The sequence below is a fragment of the Rissa tridactyla genome, chromosome 1, assembly GCF_028500815.1.
Source record: "Rissa tridactyla isolate bRisTri1 chromosome 1, bRisTri1.patW.cur.20221130, whole genome shotgun sequence".
NCBI classification, from domain to species: Eukaryota; Metazoa; Chordata; class Aves; order Charadriiformes; family Laridae; genus Rissa; species Rissa tridactyla.
The window spans coordinates 118,608,478-118,630,980 of NC_071466.1; the positions used below are offsets into that span (position 1 = coordinate 118,608,478).

Sequence of the window (22,503 nt, forward strand, 5' to 3'; positions counted from 1 at the left end):
GTGAGGAGCTAAGTCTTCTGTGGTTAGACTTACCACAGGCTAAAAAATGATTACGCTGTGAGGAGGCAGTCTGCTTAATGTCACTGTCCTCATTTGTTTGTTTCTGTACTTGCTTTGTACACTGTCTGTCTACAAAGATGGGGGGGAAAGAAGGCCCAGTGGTTAGAGGGTTGTGGTAGAAAAGGGAACTCCTGTGTCTGCTGTCAAGGAAGTGGGTAGTTTTCCTTCTTGGTTGCTTGGGTACAAGGAGGTAGACCTAGCATTTAGAGACCCATTACTGCATTGCCCAGAAGCTACTGATGTTAAGTGTAAGGGCATTTGCTCATATACTTAGCTCTGTGGTATTCATTTCTCTGTCTGTCACTGGCTTGTTTTCTTTTCAGTCCTGCCTTAAGCAGATGGAAAAAAAAGCAAACAGAGAGTGAAAACTGGCAACCTTCTTTTAGGGGTGTTGGTTCTCACCACGACAGGTTTTTTTTGTTTGAAACACAAGATTTGCCTGATTAGATATTTGAGTAGCTATATCAGGACACATAGCTTGCGTGTCACGTGCGTGTGACTCTTAAAGTAATTGCTCCGGAGACTAGTGTGAGTGGGCAGAATTATTTTGGGATTGTAGCCTAACCAAAAGCAAGGGAACTAATGTGGAGTTTGGTAGGAAGTACCTTTCTGATATGGAGAGCTGGTGGCTCTTGCAAGTGCTGGCTCTAACTGTAGCACTGGTATAACACTTGCCTCAGTGACTGGGACTATTTAACTTACAGTTAGAAGATAATTGCTGTTTACCACTGTTAACTGAGTCTGAAGCCTCAGTGAAGAAAACACATACGGCTTTAGACAGGTGGGGTTGAATGGTAACATCTAGGGAACAGGGGGTTTGGAGGAGCTGCTGTGCTATGTTAATAGTTGTTCCTCCACGTTGCTTACCAGCGAGACTCTGGGAGGAAGGATAGAGAAATGTCTGGGGAGAGATGGAGAATTATATGTGTTTATTTTAGAATCCATTGTGTTCATTTTTACTTTGGCATAATCTGCCACATTCATCTTGCCATCACTCGTTTTTTGTTTTTGTTCTTCTTTTTTTTTCGTGCCTCTTGAACATTGTCGTGCAAACTCTGCTCTGCCACCTCGTCAGCTGCAGTACCTCTGAGAGCTTGATGTCACCGGTTAAGCAGGCTCCACAGAAGTCGCCCTCCGACACAGAGGGTCTGGTAAACAGCGTGCCAGCCAGATCACACCAGGTAAACTGCTTCCTGCTGCTTCCTGAAGCAGGATCCTCCTAGAGTGTGTGGGAAATGGTATGGAAAAGACAAAGGCAGGGTGGGACACATGAGTTAGGTGCTGTCTGGAAAGTGATGAGGGCTGGGGGTAAAAGTGTCTGCTCCGAACAAGGGATGGGCAGTAAGCTGGGACTGGTGAACTCTTCCGTTAGTTCCGTATGTTGATATTTGTTGGGGTGGAGTTTTATGCCCTTTTTGTACTAACGTATAAAAAAAAGATGGTTCTGATCTGCGTTAACATACGCAAGCGGTAGTGAAGTGCAAGGATGAGAGCCTGGCGAGGAGTGGGCAGTGGGTAGCTGTTTAATGTAGAGGCCACATTATTTACTAGATGAGTAATCACCCCATAAAGCTGCCTAATGTGTTCTGGGATTGTAATGGGGAGGAGTTTTACTTACTCTCTCATTGCTGTGAAGGTGGATGCCCTGTGGCACGTTCATCCTTCACAAGGAAATGAGCCAGCGCAGTGCAAACACTGACCAGTGACGATCAGTTTGAAGATGATTCTTGCTGCTCTCCTCTGCTGAGCCACCCAACTTTTGTGGCCTTTGTCTTGTGCTTGCTGCTGTTGGTAAAGTTCTGCTGACTTTGAAGGAAAAAAGTGGCTCTTATCCAGACTTAACATCCCATGGGAAATTAGAGGGGAGAGAGCATGAGTCAGACAGGGATTCTGTGCAGTATATGATTAGCTGTTAACAGGGTACAGGATTTCCTTGTTTGTAAGCTGTGCCTTACCTCTTGACTTGTGTATTCCCAACAATTTTCCTGTGGAGGTATGGATCCTGAGTGAGTTTAAGTCCGAAATGGACTTTTTCTTAATTAGCCACCTTTTAGCAAGTGGCTGCAAGAGTAGTGTGTGAACCAATGGGCTTCTAAATCAGAGTTAATACTTGGTTTCTTAATTTCTCCTGACAAAATAATGGAAATGTGTGTTAATGTGTTAACACTACAGGAAAAAAATACCGTGCTAACAGTGAGCTGGATAAAGTCGAAGTCTCTACTCTGTTGGGCTTCCAGTCTGGTTTTGAAATGCATCTTGTTCTTGGCAAGTGCAGTACTTACAGAGTTTTAGCACATAGGCCCACAAAGCGACCTATTGACTTCAGAGAACAGTTATTCTCTAAACATGAAGGCAATATACTCAAGTTGTAAGATTTAAAAATAGTTCAGATTTTGACTGGACGGGCCTAGTAGCAGCAGGCTGCCTATAAGGCCTAGGTAAAGGTCTTTTCTGGTTCATGGGAGGGGCTTCTAGAATGGGTGAAAGAGGCAGGTGATTCCCACCTCCCCCCCCCCAAAAAAGAAAAAAACGAAAAAAAGCTTAGGTATGGGAGGTATGTTTCAGTATCTGTTGGAGTCAACTTCCCTAGGTCAAAAGACCAAGATATTTTATCTAATTGCTGTCATGGTACGAAGCACTACATGCAAGTGCCCTGAGAGCTACATGGAGGAAGAATTTTGCTGTTGTGTGCTTACGTCTTGAAAGCAGAAACGCTTTCAGCTTCTCTGTAACGTTTTGGTGTGAAAACTTACTGTGTCTTCAGCCTTCCGTGTCCCCAGTGTTCTGGGTCTCTATGTACAGGAGAGAATATGTCAGAGTAAATCTAACTCAGAATTGGTGTGCGTTTGCCCTTCTGTAGTCACTCCAGTCTGCTTATTCCTTGACAGAGTCCTCCAGGGTCTTCCCACAGGTAAGTTCCTAAAGGAAAACCCAAAGTGTGAACATTTCTGACCTCAAAGGAAAAACATGGGAGATGATTTTTGTTTTTTTAGTTTTTTACTTGTTGAATCTCTTTGGTCAGGCAGAGAGCGCTTTGTCTGGATTTTAATTTCTTGGCAAGCATTTGTAGCACCAAGTGATTCCTCTACGTTCTGTTAAGCATTTGCCCCATCTTTCTAGAACAGCAAGTAAACATATTTACTTCTCTTTAAAAAGATCCACGATAAAATCAGGGTAGATCAGATTTTGAACAGATGGTTTAAATCAGTGAGGAAACTAAATTTCAATTGATTACACTTATATTTTTAACTTCTAGCTGTTGGTTTGTTGTTTGGTTTGTTTTTTAAAGGGTGACATCAACATGCAAATTAACATATTTGAAATCTAGCATCACATATAAGTAAAACCTGATACTTCTTGGTAATCAAGAAATTAGTTGTAGTATTCAAGCTTTTGAGCTGTTGTGTAGGTGTAATGCTGGCATTTGGATTCCTAGCAGTTCCCGGAAGCTATTGCAGCCTGCTTGCTGATTCAGGCACACTTTTGTGTCTTGGCTTGCCTGGCAATTACAGACCAGTGGTTCACAGAGTCAGCGATGCAGGCAAACAGTAAAGGCCTGTGGGCTTCCTTATAGCCTTTGACTTGGCAGGATGTGTAGGAAGTGGCTGAGTGCTTCGTGCTTCACTGGTGAAGAAGAATTGTGCGTACAAATACACAACCGCGCCTCTGCAAGTTAAAAACAGTAATAGAGGTGCTCACTCCCAAAGAGTGGCATTTAAATTAAGTTTAGTAAGTGAAATTTATTCATTTTGCTATTTATGTGCCAGTTTAAGAATCGGTGATGGAGTATGTGCCCACATCACTTCTCAGCAGAAAGTGCACTTGAGCCTGCACTTCCTTTGTGTTTTGGGTGCAAGTTTATCAAGTGCGGACCTTGCTTTCTGGAGTGCCCCAGAGTGCTGAAAGTGTACATATCTGATTCTGTAAATGTTCAGTTGGTTGTTTTCACTGTGTCTTCCTTCTCAGCAGGTATGTTCTGCCCTGTCAAATTTGTGTGTGGTGTTTCTTCTCCATGCCTAGTGACTCATATTCTACCATGACTGTTCTTTGGATGAGTGAGAAAAGCATTTGCAGTGAAGGCAAGAACTATATGTGTTTCCCAGATGGATGTCTATGTTTAGCTAGTAATCTGGGTTGCAGCAAGCAAACTGGGAGGCAGATGTGTGTTCTCCCAAGATACTGTAACTCCAAGGTGGCTGTCGTTTGGCTCTGTGCTTTGCAAGTAGCCGAGTATTCATTTCTGGGCAGGCTGAAGGGCCACTGATCTTAAAGCGTAACTTCCATAGAATTAAATTTCTGGCATACGGAGCAGTATGGTATAGAGCTCCTAAGTGGGTAGGTCTGTTGGTGTAGAAGTGGGGAGCAGTAAAGCTACATTAACTTAAGTGCAGATCTCTGTCTTTGCTCTTTCTGGTTTAAGACATGCCTGAAGAGGCTCTGTTCAAGCTCTGTTCCAGGCTTTAATTGGACCCCAGGGCCCTGGGAAGGAGCAGTTCATGGTGCCGGGAATCTTAACTTAAATTTCAGACAAATTTCCTGGAGCTGGAATCTGTGGTAGCTGCAACACCTTTCAGAATCTAAAAAAGTCTGAAAATACTGTGGACCACTCTTAGATCATGCTGGTCTAACTTTGCAATTCCTTTTTCTTTGTGGTAACTTGCAATTCATGACTCTGCTGACAAACTTTTAGCAAGGTATGGGTACACCTGCTGCCCTTTTCCCTTTGGTTCTGAATGGAAAAATTGCAAGTCTTATGGTGGGTTTTATATGTCAGTGCCAGTCAGTCTTCTGGTTGTGAAGAGTCAGGATGATCTTATTTGGGATTAGGTGAAAGTTCTGAATTGTTTAGACTTTTTTGAAGGTTTTACTTGGGGAAGAAGAGTCTTTACCAAGATTCATATCACTGGAGGTATCAAATGCTGGAATAATGTCCCTGGTGCTGATTATAATCAGCTAGAAAATCACTTGGCAGCAAATCAAATAGATGGAGCATTATAATAGATCCTCTTTTTCTCTGTGTTAACTAATCTACCACTTATTTAGATGATAGTGGGCACATCCAGACAACAATAGCTTGGTTTGTATCAGGTGATCACACCAGTCAGTCTCTCTACCCCTGCTTAACATGCTGGTTGCAGCAGAATAACTATATTTAACCTGACATAAAATTAGAATAGTGATAACTGATCCTGAGTGAACTCCTGTGATAGAAAATTGACCCATCAGAATTACTTGAACAAAACTTTAGCTGTCGTAGTGAGTACTTTATGCAGTTGTGGATTTTTTTTTTTTTTTTAACTGATAGGAAGTGCTCTCAAGCTGAATTTATAATACCCTGGAGCTATGGCTTCAGGCCAATGAGACTTCCAAAATTGCTTACAAATAAACAAAGATCACTTTGCCTTGAAGTTTGTATAGACACTACACTGTAATTTGAATTAGTAATGTAATACTGATATAATGTTGGAGACATTATGTCACTCCCTCTATATATATAACATGAGAGACAATAGAGGAAAAAGAAGAAAAGAAAAAAAAATTGCTCTAATGAGACTTTAAATCTAGAATTTTCTGAGACATCAGTATCTCTTTTTGAACATTTCCTCAGTCTGTCATTTATAATTTCAGCATTTTATATCTGCTCACAAGTTTTCATCCTTCTGTCCATCTCCTTCCTCTACTCTTTATCACTTGGGCAGTGGTTTACCTGATAGCAGGAAACTTTGGGTTTAAACTATCTCTGAAAGAGTGAGGTATTTATCAGGTGTGTGCTTTGCTATTGTGTTGTGGGGAAAACAGCTGTGCAGAAGTGCACCTATATGGTCCTTCAAGGACATAATTTTCTGGACAGAAGGTGTCTTTTCATCTCTGGCCCCTAATTGCTTTGGAAGATGGATGGAAGGATTCCTGGGTCAGTTCCATAGAGATGTTTTCTAAATTGTCAGGATACCAAAAGTACTGGGGAGAAGGTGGGAGAAATGCCTGTGAAGGCTACTTCTTCCTGGGACATAAGGGAAATGGAAAGAGAGTTAAATAGATGAAACGGTTTTGAAGCAAAAACTGCTAAAAAAGCTGCAACCAAACTAAAAAGTTTCTCCTTGTAATTTTCCCCACCCTCAAATAGGACAGTCCCTTTCCCACCTGCACGGCGTGGGGTGTGTGTGGGGGGAGGGAGTGTATGGTCTCTCTGCCGAGGTCACCTGGTAGGTGGTTGCAGCCTTCTGCTCTGTGCTTGTGTCAGCTGGGGTGTGCAGAATGGGGGCTGCAGGTCAGACCTTTCCATGAAGGTCCCACGTGTCTTGTTGGGTACCTGCTCTTAACAGGCTGCAGTCCTGTCCTCAGCCCATCACAAATAGCTGCAGTTCGCTTTCCCATGGGCTGTGTTTTGGAGGACATGGTGTTTTAGGAAGGCGCGGGCCTGTTTGCGTGCTCTGCTGAGAGATGGTGCTGTAATGTCCTCTGCTGCACCCCAGCAAATATAAGGAAGGTGTGTGGCCGTGCTTGCCCAGTGTGTCTGTGGAGGCGCTCACTACCTGGGTTGGCTTGGAAGTCAGGTAAGAATTCTGCATTACTGCACCGTTTCAGTGTTTTCTGGCTCGCTGCTGTGCAGCTCTTGATCCCGTCACTTGCTGGGGCAGTGACCGGTGTCATAAGGGGGCTGCAGGTTTGTTCTCTCCCTCGTTATCCAGGTGGTACAGCTGTGCTGGGATTTACAGGACTTGAGTGGCAGTATGGGAAGCATACTCTGCTGTCTACTGGTAAATCTGTAGTACAGTTCCTCTTGAAAAACATGAAATCTGGCATGCATCTCACTAAGCCATGTGTCTTTGCTCCACAGCATGTAAGAATTGCTGCTTTTCGGAACAAAAGATTCTAGATTTTGCTTTTTGTGAGAAGCAAGCAGCTGTAACAGTATTAAAGGGAGGAAGTGGTGCTGTTTGGCATGCTCCTGATAGGAGAAAGGTGGCAGACTAGAGCTCGTTTGTAGGTGAGGCTTCATTCCACCTGCTTCAAAGTGCTGTTAGCAGTCATAAAAGCTCTGTGGTCTTGCTTTAGCTTTGGTCTTGCTGCAGCCCCTGCGGAAGTGAGGGGCAATATGGCCCTTTCTGAAAAATACTGATTGTGCTTTCTTATTTTGTTCACAGGGCCCAGTCATTTATGCGCAGTTAGATCACTCCGGAGGACAGCACAGCGACAAGATTAACAAGTCAGAGTCTGTGGTCTATGCTGATATTCGGAAGAACTGAGATGAGATCCTAAGCTATCCGAAGGAAAACATGCATTCAGACTGGAATTGCTTGAACAAGATTTGACCCAGAGAACTCACGTGTGGCCTTTGATGCCTAGGCTAGGACCAATGCATGTGCATACAGAGGGAAAGATATATATGTATTGTGTGTAAATAGTCTATTTAATCGTACAGAAGTGAGACCAATGTTGCATGTTGAAATGCGGTAAGAATTTTGCTTATAAATTGCCAATATTCTTTTTAGTATCTTGTGTGATGAGAGAGAAAGTGGAAACTCGCATCACATTTTAAAAATATTTTTATCTTGATTATTAATGGAGAAACTGGAAGATGCCTGAAGATTCTAGATTGACCTGGAGATTCTTTTTTTGCTTATAGGGCCTAATTTCTTTTGTTGAGCCGAATATAGAGAGGATATCTTCTTTATATTCACAGAGTTCTTTATGCATACAGGGTATTCATCTTTCCTTGGTCAGATTCCCAGTGCAAGCTGCCTTCTCGTATAAACTAGACACTCTCGCTTGGTCTTGTAAGGCCGAATTGTGACTCCTGGCTGTCAGAAATGTATGTCTTAGCAGTGTAAGTGAAGGAAGTGTTTAGGCCTACCTGACCTGTGTAACACAGGTCACAGAACTCTTCTGTATTGAGCCCATCTATTCAAGCTTAGTCCTTTAAGGTACAGGGATAGCGTTGAACTAATGAACTTTGTGAAATGGTAGTTTACGTGTGAAAACTTAAGAGCTAGTGAGTTAAAGGAATCTATAGCTGTAGGTGGTTGCCTCAGACTCTGTTGAACCTTTGAATGAAATGTTTCTTCCTTGAAGCTCTGTCATTTCATATAAGCATGAAAAAGGGCTCTAAGGGATCTGGAAGCTGTAGTACTCCCTCACTTCTCTCCCATGGCTCCATTATACCACTGTCACTTCCTTAGCAATGCTTTATCTGTTCTTAAACGCCTGTAGTGGAGGCTGAATGACCTCTGAAGGAAATCTAGGGTTTCACTCTTTTGTTTTTTTAATGTGTGGTTTTTTTGTGTAACCTGTATTTGCACAGAGGATGCGGAAGGCAGTTTATTTCCTTCCTCTCTGCAAGTCTACTACTTGAATATGATTTCCCAGCTTCTTGTTTCTAGATTAAACTCCTCGTAGGTTGTTAAGGATCTCTGATCACTCTCTTCTGATGAAGAGGATCTTTCTTTAGCTGACCCATTTGCATCCTGAAATCTGGTGCTCAAAACTAGAAGTGGCATTCCAGCTGAGGTCTTCTCAAAGTAGCCTATAGTAGAAGGATTTCTGTTTTGTACATCCTAATGTGGTGTTGGCTTCTTTGTAGCAGCAAGTAATTTTCAGTCTGGTTCTGCCATAACCCCGTCTCTCTGATTCTTACCCATTTCCTAAGGGTTCAGTTTATTTCACAGAATGGTAGGGGTTGGAAGGGGCCTTTGGAGATCATCTAGTCCAACCCCCCTGCCAAAGCTGGTTCACCTAGAGCATGCTGGACAGGAACGCAGCCAGGCAGGTTTTGAGTTATCTCCAGAGAAGGAGATTTCACAGAATCAGTCACAGAATGGTTGAGGTTGAAAGGGACGTCTGGAGATCACGTAGTCCAAACCCTCCCTCCTCAAGCAGGGTCAGCTGGAGCAGGTTGCCCAGCAATGTGTCCCGTTGGGTTTTGAGTATCTCCATGGATGGAAACTCTACATCTCTGTACAAAAAGTACTTCCTTATCTTCAGGTGGAATTTCATTTTTTTTAACTTCTGTCTGTTGCCTCTTGTCCTTCCAGTGAACGCTACTGAGAAGAGTAGTGCTCTTCATTCCCTCCCATTGAGGATTTATACACATTGACAAGATCCCCCCCAAGCCTTCTCTTCTTCAGGCTTAACAGTTCCAGCTCTCAGCCTTTCCTCAGATGAAAGATACCCCGGTTCCTTTATCAACTTCGCACCCTGCACTGAACTTGGTCCAGGAAGTCCCTATCTCTCTTGTACTGGAGAGCCCAGAACTGGACTCAGTAGTCCAGGTGTGTCCTCACCAGTGCTGAATAAAGGGGAAGGATCACCTCCCGTGACCTGCTCGCAATACTTTGCCTAATGCAGCCCAGGATACCATTTACCTTCTTTGCAGCAAGGGCACACTGCTGGCTCATGTTCAGCCTGGACCCGCACAGGGCTTTTCTGTAAAGCCGCTTTCCAGCCAGGCAGCCCCCAGCATGTACTGGTGCATGGGGTTGTTCCTCCCTAGGTGCAGGACTTTGCATTTCTCCTTCTTGAACTTCATGAAATTCCTCTTAGCCCAATTCTCCAGCCTGTCCAGCTCCCTCTGAATGGCAGCGGCACCATCTGGTGTGCCAGCAGCTCCTCCTGGTTTTGTATTATCTGCAAGTTTGTCTCTACTGAAATGATGTTATGGCTTTTTCAGACCTCATCTTCAATTTGCCAGTTGAAGGCTTCCTTTGAATTCTCATCCTGTCCTCCAGTGAGCTTGCAACACTCCTAGCTTGATATTTGCAAACTTAAGCCTACATTCCACTGTAACATCAAGTAAATAAAAAGTAGTTTTGGGCCTATGGCAGACCCTTTCAGAACCACATTAGGTAATCCTTTAATTATGACAATGCAACTCTAATAACTATTTTCTGTACAGTGTTTTCTTTCCCCCAATGAAGTTGGGCATGCCGACATTATATTCTTTCATCGGGATCAAACTGCGCTGGTTTCCTGACAACACTTGCCTTTGTTAGAAGCCTCATTAAGATCGGGATGAACCCTGCTGGTGCTGCTTTCCTTATCTATCTGCTAAGCTGTTACTTCCCAACATTTGTTTTACACTTAGTAAGAAAGGAACGCTTTTGACATGGCTGATGGAGAAACTTGATTTTGATTTGCCTGTGTTCATCCCTGTGCATCACCATCCTTCTCCCCAGACGTTTTAGAGTAAGAAGGAGAAATGTGATGAATGTAGTGATCAAAAACTTGCTGCTATGAGAAGATAGGGCTGTTCTTGGCTCTGAAATCTGCTACTAGTGTTTGTTTCTTTTCCTGCTGGAATATACTGGAGAATCTGAGCACAATCCTGATCTGGTGCTGACTTTAAGAAACGCGCTGATCTAGTGCTAACTTTAAGAAACACTCTAATCTGTTTGGTGCTGACTTCAGGAAACATACTGATCTGGTGCTAACTTTTGGAGATGTGCTGATCTGGCTGGTGCTAACGTTAGGAAACACACTGATGTGGTTGGTGCTAACTAACTTTAGGAAAACCTCTCCTTCCATTGCTTTTATTTAGCTACAGGTATGTTCATATTGCCTATGCTGCTGAGGAGGCTCATTGCAAGGCTGCTTGGATCCTTTTTGTGAAGGCAGAATGAACTTGGAAGTATTTTTTAAAAATGCTGAACATCTTTTTAGAAAAACAAAAGTCCCTTCTCCTAGGAATAGCAGAAATCGGTCTGAATCCCTCTCCAGTGTGAAGGCTGTTGAATTCTCCTTTTTTTTTTTTTTCATGGAAACATGAACACTGTAGCTATTAAGTTACTTATTCAGGCTGAAGTCAAAAGAACTTGAGGCAATGTGAGACAACACGTGAACTTTCTGTCCCTCGGATTATTTTAGCTTGTTTAATCATACAATAACCTGTGCTGATGAGAAGGGACTGATGCTAAGTTGGCTTACTCAGTAAAGTCTCAGGAGCCAGAGGACTTCTACTTCCTTGATGGGTAGCAAGCAGAGATTAGAGTCAGACGAGGTCATCCTATCCTGATGTTATGGTGACCAGAAGTTTAACTCTGCTCCACTGCTATTCTTTTAATTCTCTGATGCTGTTCTTTGCAGGTGGAAAGGAACAGCTTGGACTTTGAGGAACACTAAGTGTGTTGTCCTGGTCCTGTTGTAGTACTGCTGCTAGCTCTTCTATGACCATCTGTTTTTAAAAAGAAGTGCTGTGTGGCCCGCAGGCTTGCTGCAGCACGGCTGAGGGGTAGGCAGCCTCTCTCTCCGGAGGCAAATGACTAAAACTGTTCGTGGGTCATCGTTCTCAGATAGCGGAGCTGGGGAAGGCTTGTGTGATGTAAAAGACTTGCAATAAGTTCTTTTTTATTCATCATGCGAACAAAACGGAGATCAATCTGAAATCTGTTTCTCAGCGGAGGCGGGGGGAGGGGGGGTTGGAAGTCTTTCATGGGTAAAAGTGGCCGCCTACCCATTGTAGGAGCGCGGTTTTGGTTCGCCTGGGCTCTGGCAGCCAAGCCAGCTGGCACCCCCTAGAGCCAGAGGTATGAATGGCATCATTCATCTTCTAACCAAGTGGAGCCAAGTGGAAAGGTTTTTGGCTTTTTACTAACAGTGGCTATATTCTTCCTTATTTTTGGTTACCAGAAATGAATTTTGAGAAGAGGATTACAAATAATTCTAAAGTATCAATCTAAGTAAGTAAGTTGGTTGCAGTACTCAGTACTTCAAATGTCCATTGCCCCTTTTGACTTCAGCAGTTGTTCTGTGAGGGAGATGGTCAGCATGGTTGTGAAATGGCATTAAGAGCCATCACAGGGTGGCAAATATGTCCCTGTAACTAATTGAATGATGTGTCATTTGTAACTGGAGACCCGTAGGGTTTTGTTTTCTCTCAAAGCTTTAGTGATACTTCAGTTTGTGACTAGAAGAGCTGGAATTAGGTTTTTAACTTTTTTTTTAAACCTGTGAGAACTGCTTAGGTAACCATCTGTCTTGTAACTGCAATAAATGTGTACATGCAACTTAGAAGCTGCATTGCCGTAGGGTGGATTCATTGAGGTCAAGTGTGGGCTGTTTGATTTATAAACAAAATGCCTTCACTCTGTATTGAAATCTTGTCTTGGAATTTTACATTACTAATGTGTCTACCTAGGACCTCAAATACAAAATGTTCTTACTGTGTAAAAAGTGATGGAAATGTTTTCTCTTTAAAACCCTCAAAGCTGAGAAGGTGGGTAAGACTTCTGGGCTGTGGCCACACACCTGCAGTGCTAGTATTTAGGTGACATTTTTATATGGGAGACTTCAAAATCATATTAACTGTGCTCAGCAATTATACTTTTCTTGAGGCTTCTCTTCACTGCCCTAAAGCTAATAAACCTTTTCACTTAAAGGTATTTTTTCACTCTAAATTCAACGCCTTTTGAGATCAGCGTGCCGTGCAATCTTTTCTGTCTCCCTGCGATGCCAGCTGGTTTTATGTGGTAAACATAGTTGGAAACATAGACTGGGTACTTTTCTTTTGTAAACCTCTGTCTTGGAGGTATGCAAGAGAACAAACACCTGTAAGACGGGTGTATAATCTGTGTGAGGGAGCTAGATATGCATTGCATGGCCTCATTACATGAAGAGCCGGTGTACCAACTGTTAGTGCTTTTGCTTTTACAGACTCATCTGGAAACGGTTATCTTGGATATTTTTTCTTGAATGGACTTTCATGTTTTCTATTGTAATCTTGTGAATATTTTAATACACTTTTTTTTTTTCCCATTACTGGTTTGCTGGACGAGTCTTATCTGGTTAAGGACTGGGAAGGGAGGGGGGACTGAAATACACCACCCCTCTTTCTGGCAGTCGTCTTCAGTCACTGCAGTCTTCATCCGCTCAGTGAACAACACAGCTGGAGAGTTCACCATCAGAACTGTTACCCTGTATTACCGCTTCAGCTAGGAGAAATAAGAAATGCAACTGAAAGTGTAGAGAATACACATAGGGGACAAACAGCTGCATGGCAGGACAGCCTCTGAAAAAAGGGAGCTGACAGATTATCAGGTGCATGTCTTAGAAGAATGGAAAATGCTCTCCTTGAACTATCCTGCACAAATATTCTGCACTGGATAATATAACATCATACATTTGTGCCACAACAAGGTGCTGCAGATATTGTAACTATGGTTTAAAGGTTTCCTTTCCTCTCCACCCATGTCATGCTGGAGTGATAAATCGAATGGGATTGGGGGAAAATGGGGTGGAGAGAGACTTAGAAAGAAGCCTTTCTAAAACTCCAGCATTCGAGGTCTTCATTTTCGCAAAAGCGGAATCCTGAAGAAGCTACTCTGTCTCACAGTTATCTGTTTCTCCTGAGCTCTGGTACTGACTCGTAGCTTTGGTGGAAGAGGACCGAGAACCCGCCAGGGAAGCTCATTGATGCCATGCTCCGAGCACAATTGCCTTGTATTTCTCAGTAACAGATGAGCTTTTGCAGTGTGATGTAAAGCCTTTGCGCTGAACTTATTTCACAGTGGCACATTTTTCCTCTTTACAGGAAAGTAAGTAGGGAAGAGATGTTGACTTTTAGGGAAGGCTTCAGTGTTTATTCAGAAACAAACATGCCACTGATGGGAGCAGACCACAGCCTCCAGAGCTGTGGAGAACTGACATGTACGTGTTTCCTGAGGGCACACTTTCACAGAAAATCTGTATGTACTTCAGGAGGGGGTTGAAAGTGAGTAAGAGAAGTTTTGTCTGTTTATTTTTCACACTCACAAGAACCAGGTACTTAAACACACCCATCTTCTGCTTCTAGTTGTAAAGGATAACAGAAGCTAAAACACCAGTGGCACATACTGGCATGCCGTCCTCTTGTTAAAAACAGTGGTGGCTGGGAAACAAACAAAGATATACGTAGGTGAAGCTGAAATGAATATCCTTACACTACCAGGGAAGAGCATCAGGGCATGAAATGCAAATGCTACTGTTGTTGGTTTTACTGAAAGTATGGTAAAACCCCACCCAGGGCTGACCGTGACATGAAAGAAGATTACTTCAGTCTGAGGCTGTGGCTGACTGTCACCAGTACCGTGTCACTCCCGGCACAGTTCAGCAGAGTCAGATAAGGTGGGGCCCAGCAACTCATTCAAGGCACAATCCACAATCAGTTTCTTTTAAAGAGACAATATAAGACACACAATTTTACTTCAGTTTAAAATGTTGCACTTTATTTAAATGTTTGAAGATACTTTGTTATTTGCACTTAGAAAACACCTGCTCTCTAGATATTTAAATCTCCTCTTTCATTTTCTCAGAGGAAAAAAAAGATTAAAATTAGTGAAGCTAGGTCCCATGGGGGAGGGATTGTGCGTTGTTGGATTTGACCTGTTGAGTTAAGCATCTCTTTACTGCAGCTGCTCTTGTTGTTTTGCTTTTAGCTCCTGATTATACCTATAGGGAAAAAAAAAATAAAAGCACAGACTAAGAATAGAACACCCGTTACAAAACCAGTGTCTGCCTAACAATCTGTTCAGTAGAGGAGGTTTAAAATGACAACGGACTTGAGGGTGGAAACTCGGACAGGACAGTTTAGTTCATGTAAGAAGTTCCAAATTAGTTGCTAAGTTTGCCTCATTCCTCACCAGTACTGAAGCCAAAGAACTCCAAATTTTCCCTCCAGACATAATTTAAAAAAATAAAAAATGAAGTGCTGCTCTGCTTAAGATCCCTTTGATCCAGCTGGAACTGACATGATTCAACACTGAAAGCTGACACAAGTGCAAAGCTTACAAGCAGGAGAAAGTCTAGGCTGTTTGTCCGTCAGACCTACAGCTTCTAAAGAACGCCTTAGACCCAGAAACTACAGCTTACCTAGATCATTCCTTAAAACATTCTCTAGCTATACTGAAAATATTTAAAGCTTCCGTCACAGTTAACAATGTAGCAAAAAAGCTCTGCAGTGTTTAATTAATTAATTGTTCGGTTCCTCTTGCCTGTTGCACTGACATTGAGGCTGGCAGAATTTCTAAGCTCCTGGTTAAGATTAGATGGTGTGAATAGCTACAGCATGTAGAGTAGCCCTTCTTAATACATACCTCCATATTCGGAAGAGTTGAGAGCCACCAGCACAGCCAACAAAGAAGTTCACAGCAAACAGACTCCAGTTTTTAGGAATAATAACTAGAGAGTATCTTGACCAAATAAGGCCTGTTGAATGAACGGGAAAGTTTAAAGATGTTAAGTCTTTAAAGTGAAATATTCAGACATTACCCCAAGTTTGGAGGCAGAATCATGGGGCAGTTTAAGTAAACAAGTTTTACAACTTCATGTTAGAAAACTGCTTTTCTTATAACTAGCCGTTTCTCAGTTAAAAGCACATCAAGTGCCAGTGAAACAGCTATGGGTATGTATTGCATTTTTCTGAAATAACTAGACCACAAGGTCAATCATAGTCTTAATATCAAACAAAGAACCTCTGTACTCTACAGCAGTCTAGACCTTAATTCCCTAGCACAGTTGCAGGGTAGTGGCATTTTGCTGTAGTATGTCCCACTTGCTGCAACAGTTTAAACATTACAGAATCTACCAGCGAAGAACGGTTTACGTATCATATAAAATGCACAGCGCTGTGTCAGATATCAAAATAAAGTCCGGAGAAGGAAGAAAGTGGCGGCTGTAATTTTGATTTTCAGCTTCAGCTGCCACAAGTCCCACCCCGTGACAAGATCTGGTAGAACACCAGAGTATGGAATATTGTTGCTGCCAGTGTGAAAATTCACGGCAGACAGTAGTCTGTGTACCACTGCTTCCAAGTTCTTTTAACACATGGAAATTCTTTCCAGTTACGTTCATGTAATTACCCTACCATTGTTTAATCCCTTAAAGTCTGTTCTAAAAAAGTCACTATATCCTGGACTGATTTCAGAACTACTTGACCTGAAGCAACAGAGGTCACTTGGAGGAATGTGCGGTATCATTGTAACTTAAGAGATGAAACTCGTGTCCTAACTCATAACAACTTGCTCTGGACAATTCCAAATTAAGACACGTGTAGAAAACTGTTACGTAATCACAGAGCTCTTCCAGATTTAATAGCAAGCACAGGTCTGTCCTAGAATTATCATGCGACAGCAATAGTGAGAGCTAGCATATCATAGTTAAGCCTTTTCTATAGAAGTGGGTTAGTACCGATGGAGTATTCAGAAAGAAGTGGGTACAGTTTTAGAGAGGGTGCTACATAAAAGCATGGAGTAACTTTGGCTTTACCTGTGGCCATTAGCACTGCAGACTGTGCTGTGCTGAGCTTTTCTGCTGGTCTGGTCATATCAGCCATTCCAGCACATACCAAACCCTGTAAAGAGAAATCCAGTGAGCACCAGTCCAGTACCGGGACCTCCTGTAACAGATCAAATGCTTTACAAGGGGAAGTTGCTCCATAGCTCAGAGCTTATTCTATATCCATTATGCAAGAGATGGAATGCATTGTATAAGCACAGTAATTAGACTCTTGGAGACACCATCCACTTCTAATCCCTTGTGGTAGGAGTAAGAACACAGTTATTGGAGGGTGCAACTGGCTTGCAATAAAATCCCAGGCAGTGATAATTTTGTATTAGTTTAAGAACAAAGTTAATTTAAGCACAGCTGCTTAAGAAAACAGCTGAAAACCAAATTGGTTTTCATGCAACAAGTGGAAGATTATCTAAACAAGGCCCTTCTTTCTGAAGCTTGGGATAAGATATTGCCAGTAAAGATGCAGGTGTGACACCATGTAGTCTTCACTCAGCTTCATCTGAGGAGGTAAAAGTGATTCTTTTTTAATACAATTTCAGTAAAAGAAGAACAATTCCAAGTGAAGTAAGGAACAGCTTGGCTGATCTACTTGTCAACATTACCAGCAAACATGCTGCTTGATTTGTTTTGTTGTGTTACTGCCCTCTACTGGAAAGACAATTTCATGTTCATGTTACAAGAGTTGACAAAAAAAACCCACCAAAACCCCCAAATCCCACAAATAAAAGTGTCCTAAAGCTTTTAATTCACTGACTGCCACCAAGGACTCCTTTGTCTCCCATCAAGAAACCAGTTTTCAAGGGTGGAGACTTCTGTGTGCTGCCTCACTTACAGGATTGACGTTGCTGCGGCGGTGCCACGAAGGTACAGACTTTCAGCACACTTGGGTAACTGCAGTAAATGCGCCTTTGCCATGTAGGGGGAAAGTAATTTTAAATTCCCAGTGAAGAACTTCACTGTGAGCTTAAAGAGGTCTTCCTGCATGTTCACAAAAGAAAAACCATCTGTGTATAAGCTCTTTTGTTACAGCAGCTGATGACAGCAGCCAGCTCAGAAGAGTTGCCCGTGTGCTCAGGCTCAAGAGCATGTTGCCTGGGAGAGCCTCTGAGAAAGGGGAAAGTTAACCATAGTTACTGCAGCTCCACTTCAGATTGACAAGGAAACCAAGCTACATTTTAGAGCATAACGTGTTTCCTGTGGCCCGCAAAAAGTTGGGATTCATGATGGCAAACTTACAAACCAGCTGTCAATAGGAACAGCAGGTTATATCCTTGATTGTTATCAAACAGGGAGATCAAACAGCTTTACAATTTTAGAGCTTATTTATTTTAACTGCACCAATACAACTACTAGGAGGAGTACAGTGAATTGGGAGCAGGTATATACTTCATCTGCACAAAGATAGCTAAGGGGTGTAACCAAGTGGGAAGCAGAACTGCACAGGAAGCAGACAGCTACCGATAGCCAAAATGGCAGTTGCCTTTTTTCTTTTTTAGGCACTTTTTTAGCAGTGGCTGCTTGTGTTTTCTCAAGATTACCTTGCACTCTGACATGCTTAAACCTGCCTTCGAAACTTTGAGGCTTAGGAATTAGCTTCCTTAAAATATTCTTCAAATCCATCAATCTCAGAAGAAATACCTGCTTTAAGAGTTTTGAATTATATGCTAGCTCACGCCTACCTTGAGCAACAGTAAGTGTTTCACAAGAGAAAGCTTTTGTGAAACTTTAAGTGAAGAGTACAATTTTTCCACAAAGCGTACTTCCCCTGCATGTTGTGCTATATGTTATTATGGCTCATTTTATTCTTCCCTCTATGTTAAAAATTAGAGCCTTGGTATTAAATCTTTCTGTAGGCTCAGATATGTGCTGGGAAATGACTGCTTGCTCAACGGGTTGCTGCAGATTGCCCTCTGACTGACATCAAGACACCAGCTGGCATATTATACTTACCCATTTCATAATAGGTGCCCAGAAAAACACTGTTTTGGGACCTGAGGAAGAAGGGGGGAAAAAAGAAAAGAAGTTAAATTACTCAGTGAGATGTGGCTATTGTAATACCCACAGTAAGTGTGGTGGTTTTATATTTTTTAAATATTGAATTGTGTATATTAGCACAGTTTCAACCACTGCACAAGCTAAGCTCTATCAGCTAATACTCTTAGTTCATCAGCTCAGTGCATCAGCCGTCAGTGGTGTAATCAGTCCACCCATTTCTGCAAGAGACGAGTAGGATTTTGTATTTCAGTTTTTAAGCAACCAAAGACACTAGAGCAGGCAAAATGCATTTATAATGAAGAGAGTTAGGATAAGGCCTAGGAATAGTGAAGACAGTTTCTATATAATGATTAAAAGCTACTCTACAGCTGGACCAGCATAATTAGTAGGTGAAATCTTTGTGAACTGAATCTTGTAACCTAAAACCCAAAAATATTTTATTACTGGTACTGTAACAAGTCAGTCCCTCCCTCCCTTCTCAAATCACAGCGATTTCTGATGCTACAGAAGACATGCTGCACAGCAGCATTACACAGTTAAAATGAGAGTAGAAATCGTGAACGTAAGTAGCAGTTAATGTCACAAAGAGAGTGTCCTCATTCACCTTTAATCTGCACCTCTGGACAGCCATGTATTTCTAGTAGAAACAATGCTTCCCACCCAATCAGCCCCACACCCCAATAATCTACCAACAGGCAAAGGAGGATTATGGAGGAAGAGGTGCACATCTACAGAAGGAAGGGAGAAAAGTCAATGGAAGGGGATCTGGGGGGAAAACATCTCTTACAAATACACGTATCTTACAACAGTACTAAAATGGCAACTGGTTGGTTAAAACAAAGTACTGTAATGACACATATACAACATGCAGACTGCCAACCACGCCAGAAACCACCAATGTAGGACTACTGCTTGAAGTCTTAAAAGAGAGACCATGACCCAAAATATCAATCCACTGCATTGGGAGACAATCAGGACACTGGCTCCAATATAATCAAACACATTAAGTTTTAGATCTTGCTAGGCCACTGCTCGGCATTCTGATAACACACAAGATGCTGCCAATTTTTCACTGTAATACATTACATATTATGAGTAAAGTTTCTAAACATAAATGATAACAAGCAAGTGACCAAAGTCCTAGTGTTTATGCAAGCTAATTTTTCACTAACAATTCAGCCTTAAGAAGGCCTTGCAGTATTTATTTATACTCCCTGTTTTAAGAACCCTCAGGTTTAAAACTATGACTTGCGAAAAATTAAACATCAGGTTTCTACAGCAAGCACCCGTGAAACAACTCATAATTTGGGGGATAAGACTAACTTAATAAATATCAGTTGCTCCATCACCTTAAAGCCAAATAAACCCTATAAAAGGGCAGGGCAACTGCAGCACAGAATGCAACAAAAACTGGCTTGGCAGCTTTGCATAAAGCCCTCTTAGACCCACGCTGCTTGTGAGAGTGATCGAGTTTCAAACTGCAGTTAATAATTTGGATATCACATCTGCGACCAGTTTATAGAATTTATGACTTCTATTAAATGTAAGAAGTCTTTGTCCTGGAGAGTTTAGTTTAATCAGGCAAAGTGAACCAAAGAGGCCAAAGGAGAGGGAGTACACGCTCAGCCCACACTTCCCGTGGCTGCCAAGAGCCATGTTCCCTGCTCTGTGGCAGCCAGAAGAGTTGGTGTGCTGTACCCCAGGCTCTTTGTTGTCCTTCAGCAGCCTTGCTCTATGCAACATCAGCCAAAGAAAGAGCTTTTCAGACCAGGCATCAATTATTTTACTGGAAGCTTCTTTTTTTGTGTGTCAGAAAAGAAGTAAGCGTTGTTCTTCATTTCTTACAAGTGATTTATAATTTCATGATAATGACACTTATATTCCTAAACTAGACTAGAAACTTAGATATTGCCAGAGACAAAATGTGAGCCTTACATTATTAACCAACTTATTCTGCAGTCAGAGTGACATCTATTGCATAACTTTCTCACAGACCCACCTTCAAGACATTCAAGGTTGAAACAGAAGTGGCAGAGGCTCCGTTTCGATACCTGCTTGCTCTGTGGCTCTTCTCACTTAAGCCATCAGTATAGATTATGGCATATATATATATGTATGTATACATACATACACAGAGTCCCTAAAAACCGTATTTTTTTTATTACTTTCAACATTATGACGCTGAACAGAAGTGTCCCATAGGCAGTTCCGTGAAGTGAAAAGCACTGCAAGAGAACCTCCAAAGCCTTTTTCAATTAGTACTACAGTTCTGATAAAGAACGAACATCGATGTTCGCATTGCTCGCCATGCCTTGTATTCAATAAAAGCAATTGCAAGCTGCCATGTTTCACCCAGGATGAATGCAGCACTCAAAGGCTTGGCACCTTTATAATGGAAGTGCTGGGCACATTGACTCTTTATAAACAAAAGTTACATTCACGTTAAATATATATATATGTGTGTCTAGTGAATTCAGTACAAATCAGACATTTTGATAACTGCAGTTTTCACTCTTTGTGAATTTGTGATTTTTTTTGAAATTGTGATTTCTTTAAAATAACAACTTTGATTTCAAGAGAGAAGCGTTATAGGAGGATGGAACAACTGACTAAAGTCCATTTTCACAGTGCATACTGCAGGTAGGTGAAGAGTCAAGGATGCATATCCCACTGAAACAAAACTGTGGGAACAGCAGCCTATGGAATTTCAGGATGTTATCAAGCACTCTTTTTAACTACCCGATGCGCTTTGTTGACATGACAAACATCACGTAAATAGCACTCATTTTACAAGGAGTTTCTCCCTAGTAACACAAAAACCCCCATATTTGCTCAAGTAAAGGTAAGCTGTAGGTCAGGTAAGGGTAGTTCATTTCAGGGAAACTCGAGCCCTTCCATTCCCACAGGAGCACTTCAGCTACGGCCGTGGATTCATAAAGGGCACGAGTTGCCTTCGGTAGGAGCACCGGATTCGGCAGAAAGAAAACAAATCAAACAGCAGCTGGGCTTAAACCACAGAGCGCTTTAAGATGAGAAATCCTTGCAGCGGTCCCCACTGTTTTTTCAGCCCACCCATTTGAAAAGAAGCGACCGCTGAAGCCTTCGGGCCCCTTTGGGAGCCACGGCAGCCCCTGGATGAGGCCCGCGTAGCCCGGCCGCTGCCCGCGTTCGAACCGCGGAGCAAGGCGGCGGGGACGCTCAGCTGCACTCGTGCACCGCAGGGGCCGGCAGGAACAATTACCATCGTGGCTGGATTTTTTTTTTTTTTTTTTAATTATTCTTTCCAAATAAAGGCAGCTTTCCTTTAACGAGCCCGCTCTCCGGCGGCATCCCCCGCGCCAGAATCACGGTCACGGAGGGGCGACCTTGCGGCCCCGATTCCGCCCTCCCACCCCCTCAAGGAGGACGCCCTCCCCTCAGCGCACCCCACCCCCCGCCCCCGGACCCGGCGGACCCCGTCGCCCAGCGCTCTGCCACCCCCGCCGGCTCCCCCCGCTTAGACCCAACCGTGGGGGGACAAGATGACCCGTCAGCCCTCAGCTCCCCGCGCGGCGGGCGGCGGCCGTTACAGGCCCCGTTTACCTGCCGGGTGGTTGTAAAAGGGCCGGAACCGCGGCGGCAGCATCAGCTCGATGCGGTCGAGCAGGCGGTGATAGGAGGCGCGGAGCCCCGCGACAGCGGCCGCCATGGCGGGGGGACGCGAGGGGCCCGGCGGCGGCGGGGCGGCGGGCGAGCGGATACCGGCAACTCCGTCCCTCCGCGACCCGCCGTCCTTCCAGCGAGCCCCGCCTACCCGTCACCCCGCGCCGGGGGGAAGGAGGTGCCGCTCCCCGCCCGCTGATTGGCGGCCTCGGCAACAGGCAGGGCGGGGCGGAGGGGGTTGGCGCGGCACTATTGGTTAAGGCGGCCCGTCGCCGGCCTCGTGAGGACAGCTGCGGAGGAGGCACCCCGGCAGCGCCTTCGGGAAGGGCACGGGAGCCCGGCTCAAAGATGGCCGCCGGCGCCGCTTCGCCCTCCCATGCAAGATGGCCGCCGCGGGGAAACCCTGGCCCGCGGCTATGGGCCCGAACCCAAGATGGCCACCTGGTAGCTTCAGCGCGCTATGGCTCGAGAGCCCGGTTTGGCCGGAGGAGGCGAGCGCGTTGGCGTCACCCGTCGGCTACGCGACGTCGGGGGGCGTCCCCCGAG

At 43.6% G+C, this 22,503-nt stretch overlaps 2 protein-coding genes across 2 annotated transcripts in view; one reads left to right on the top strand and one right to left on the bottom strand.

The window, feature by feature from the left end:
* MPZL1 (myelin protein zero like 1) overlaps positions 1 to 12,810 on the top strand; it is a 49,441-nt gene extending 36,631 nt beyond the window's left edge. Inside the window, exons 7-8 of the mRNA XM_054203640.1 lie at positions 1,136 to 1,241; positions 7,206 to 12,810. Of these exons, the coding sequence (XP_054059615.1) occupies positions 1,136 to 1,241; positions 7,206 to 7,307 (208 nt within the window). The 3' untranslated portion in view covers positions 7,308 to 12,810. The remainder of the gene's footprint in view (positions 1 to 1,135; positions 1,242 to 7,205) is intronic.
* A 1,417-nt stretch (positions 12,811 to 14,227) lies between these two features.
* Positions 14,228 to 22,131, bottom strand: MPC2 (mitochondrial pyruvate carrier 2). The gene is made up of 5 exons (XM_054203656.1): positions 21,898 to 22,131; positions 18,271 to 18,311; positions 16,294 to 16,378; positions 15,123 to 15,234; positions 14,228 to 14,478 (listed from the first exon to the last, which is right to left on the bottom strand). The coding sequence occupies exons 1-5, from the start codon at positions 22,001 to 22,003 to the stop codon at positions 14,433 to 14,435; spliced, it is 390 nt and encodes a 129-aa protein (XP_054059631.1). The 5' UTR covers positions 22,004 to 22,131; the 3' UTR covers positions 14,228 to 14,432.
* Between the last annotated feature and the right edge of the window lie 372 nt (positions 22,132 to 22,503).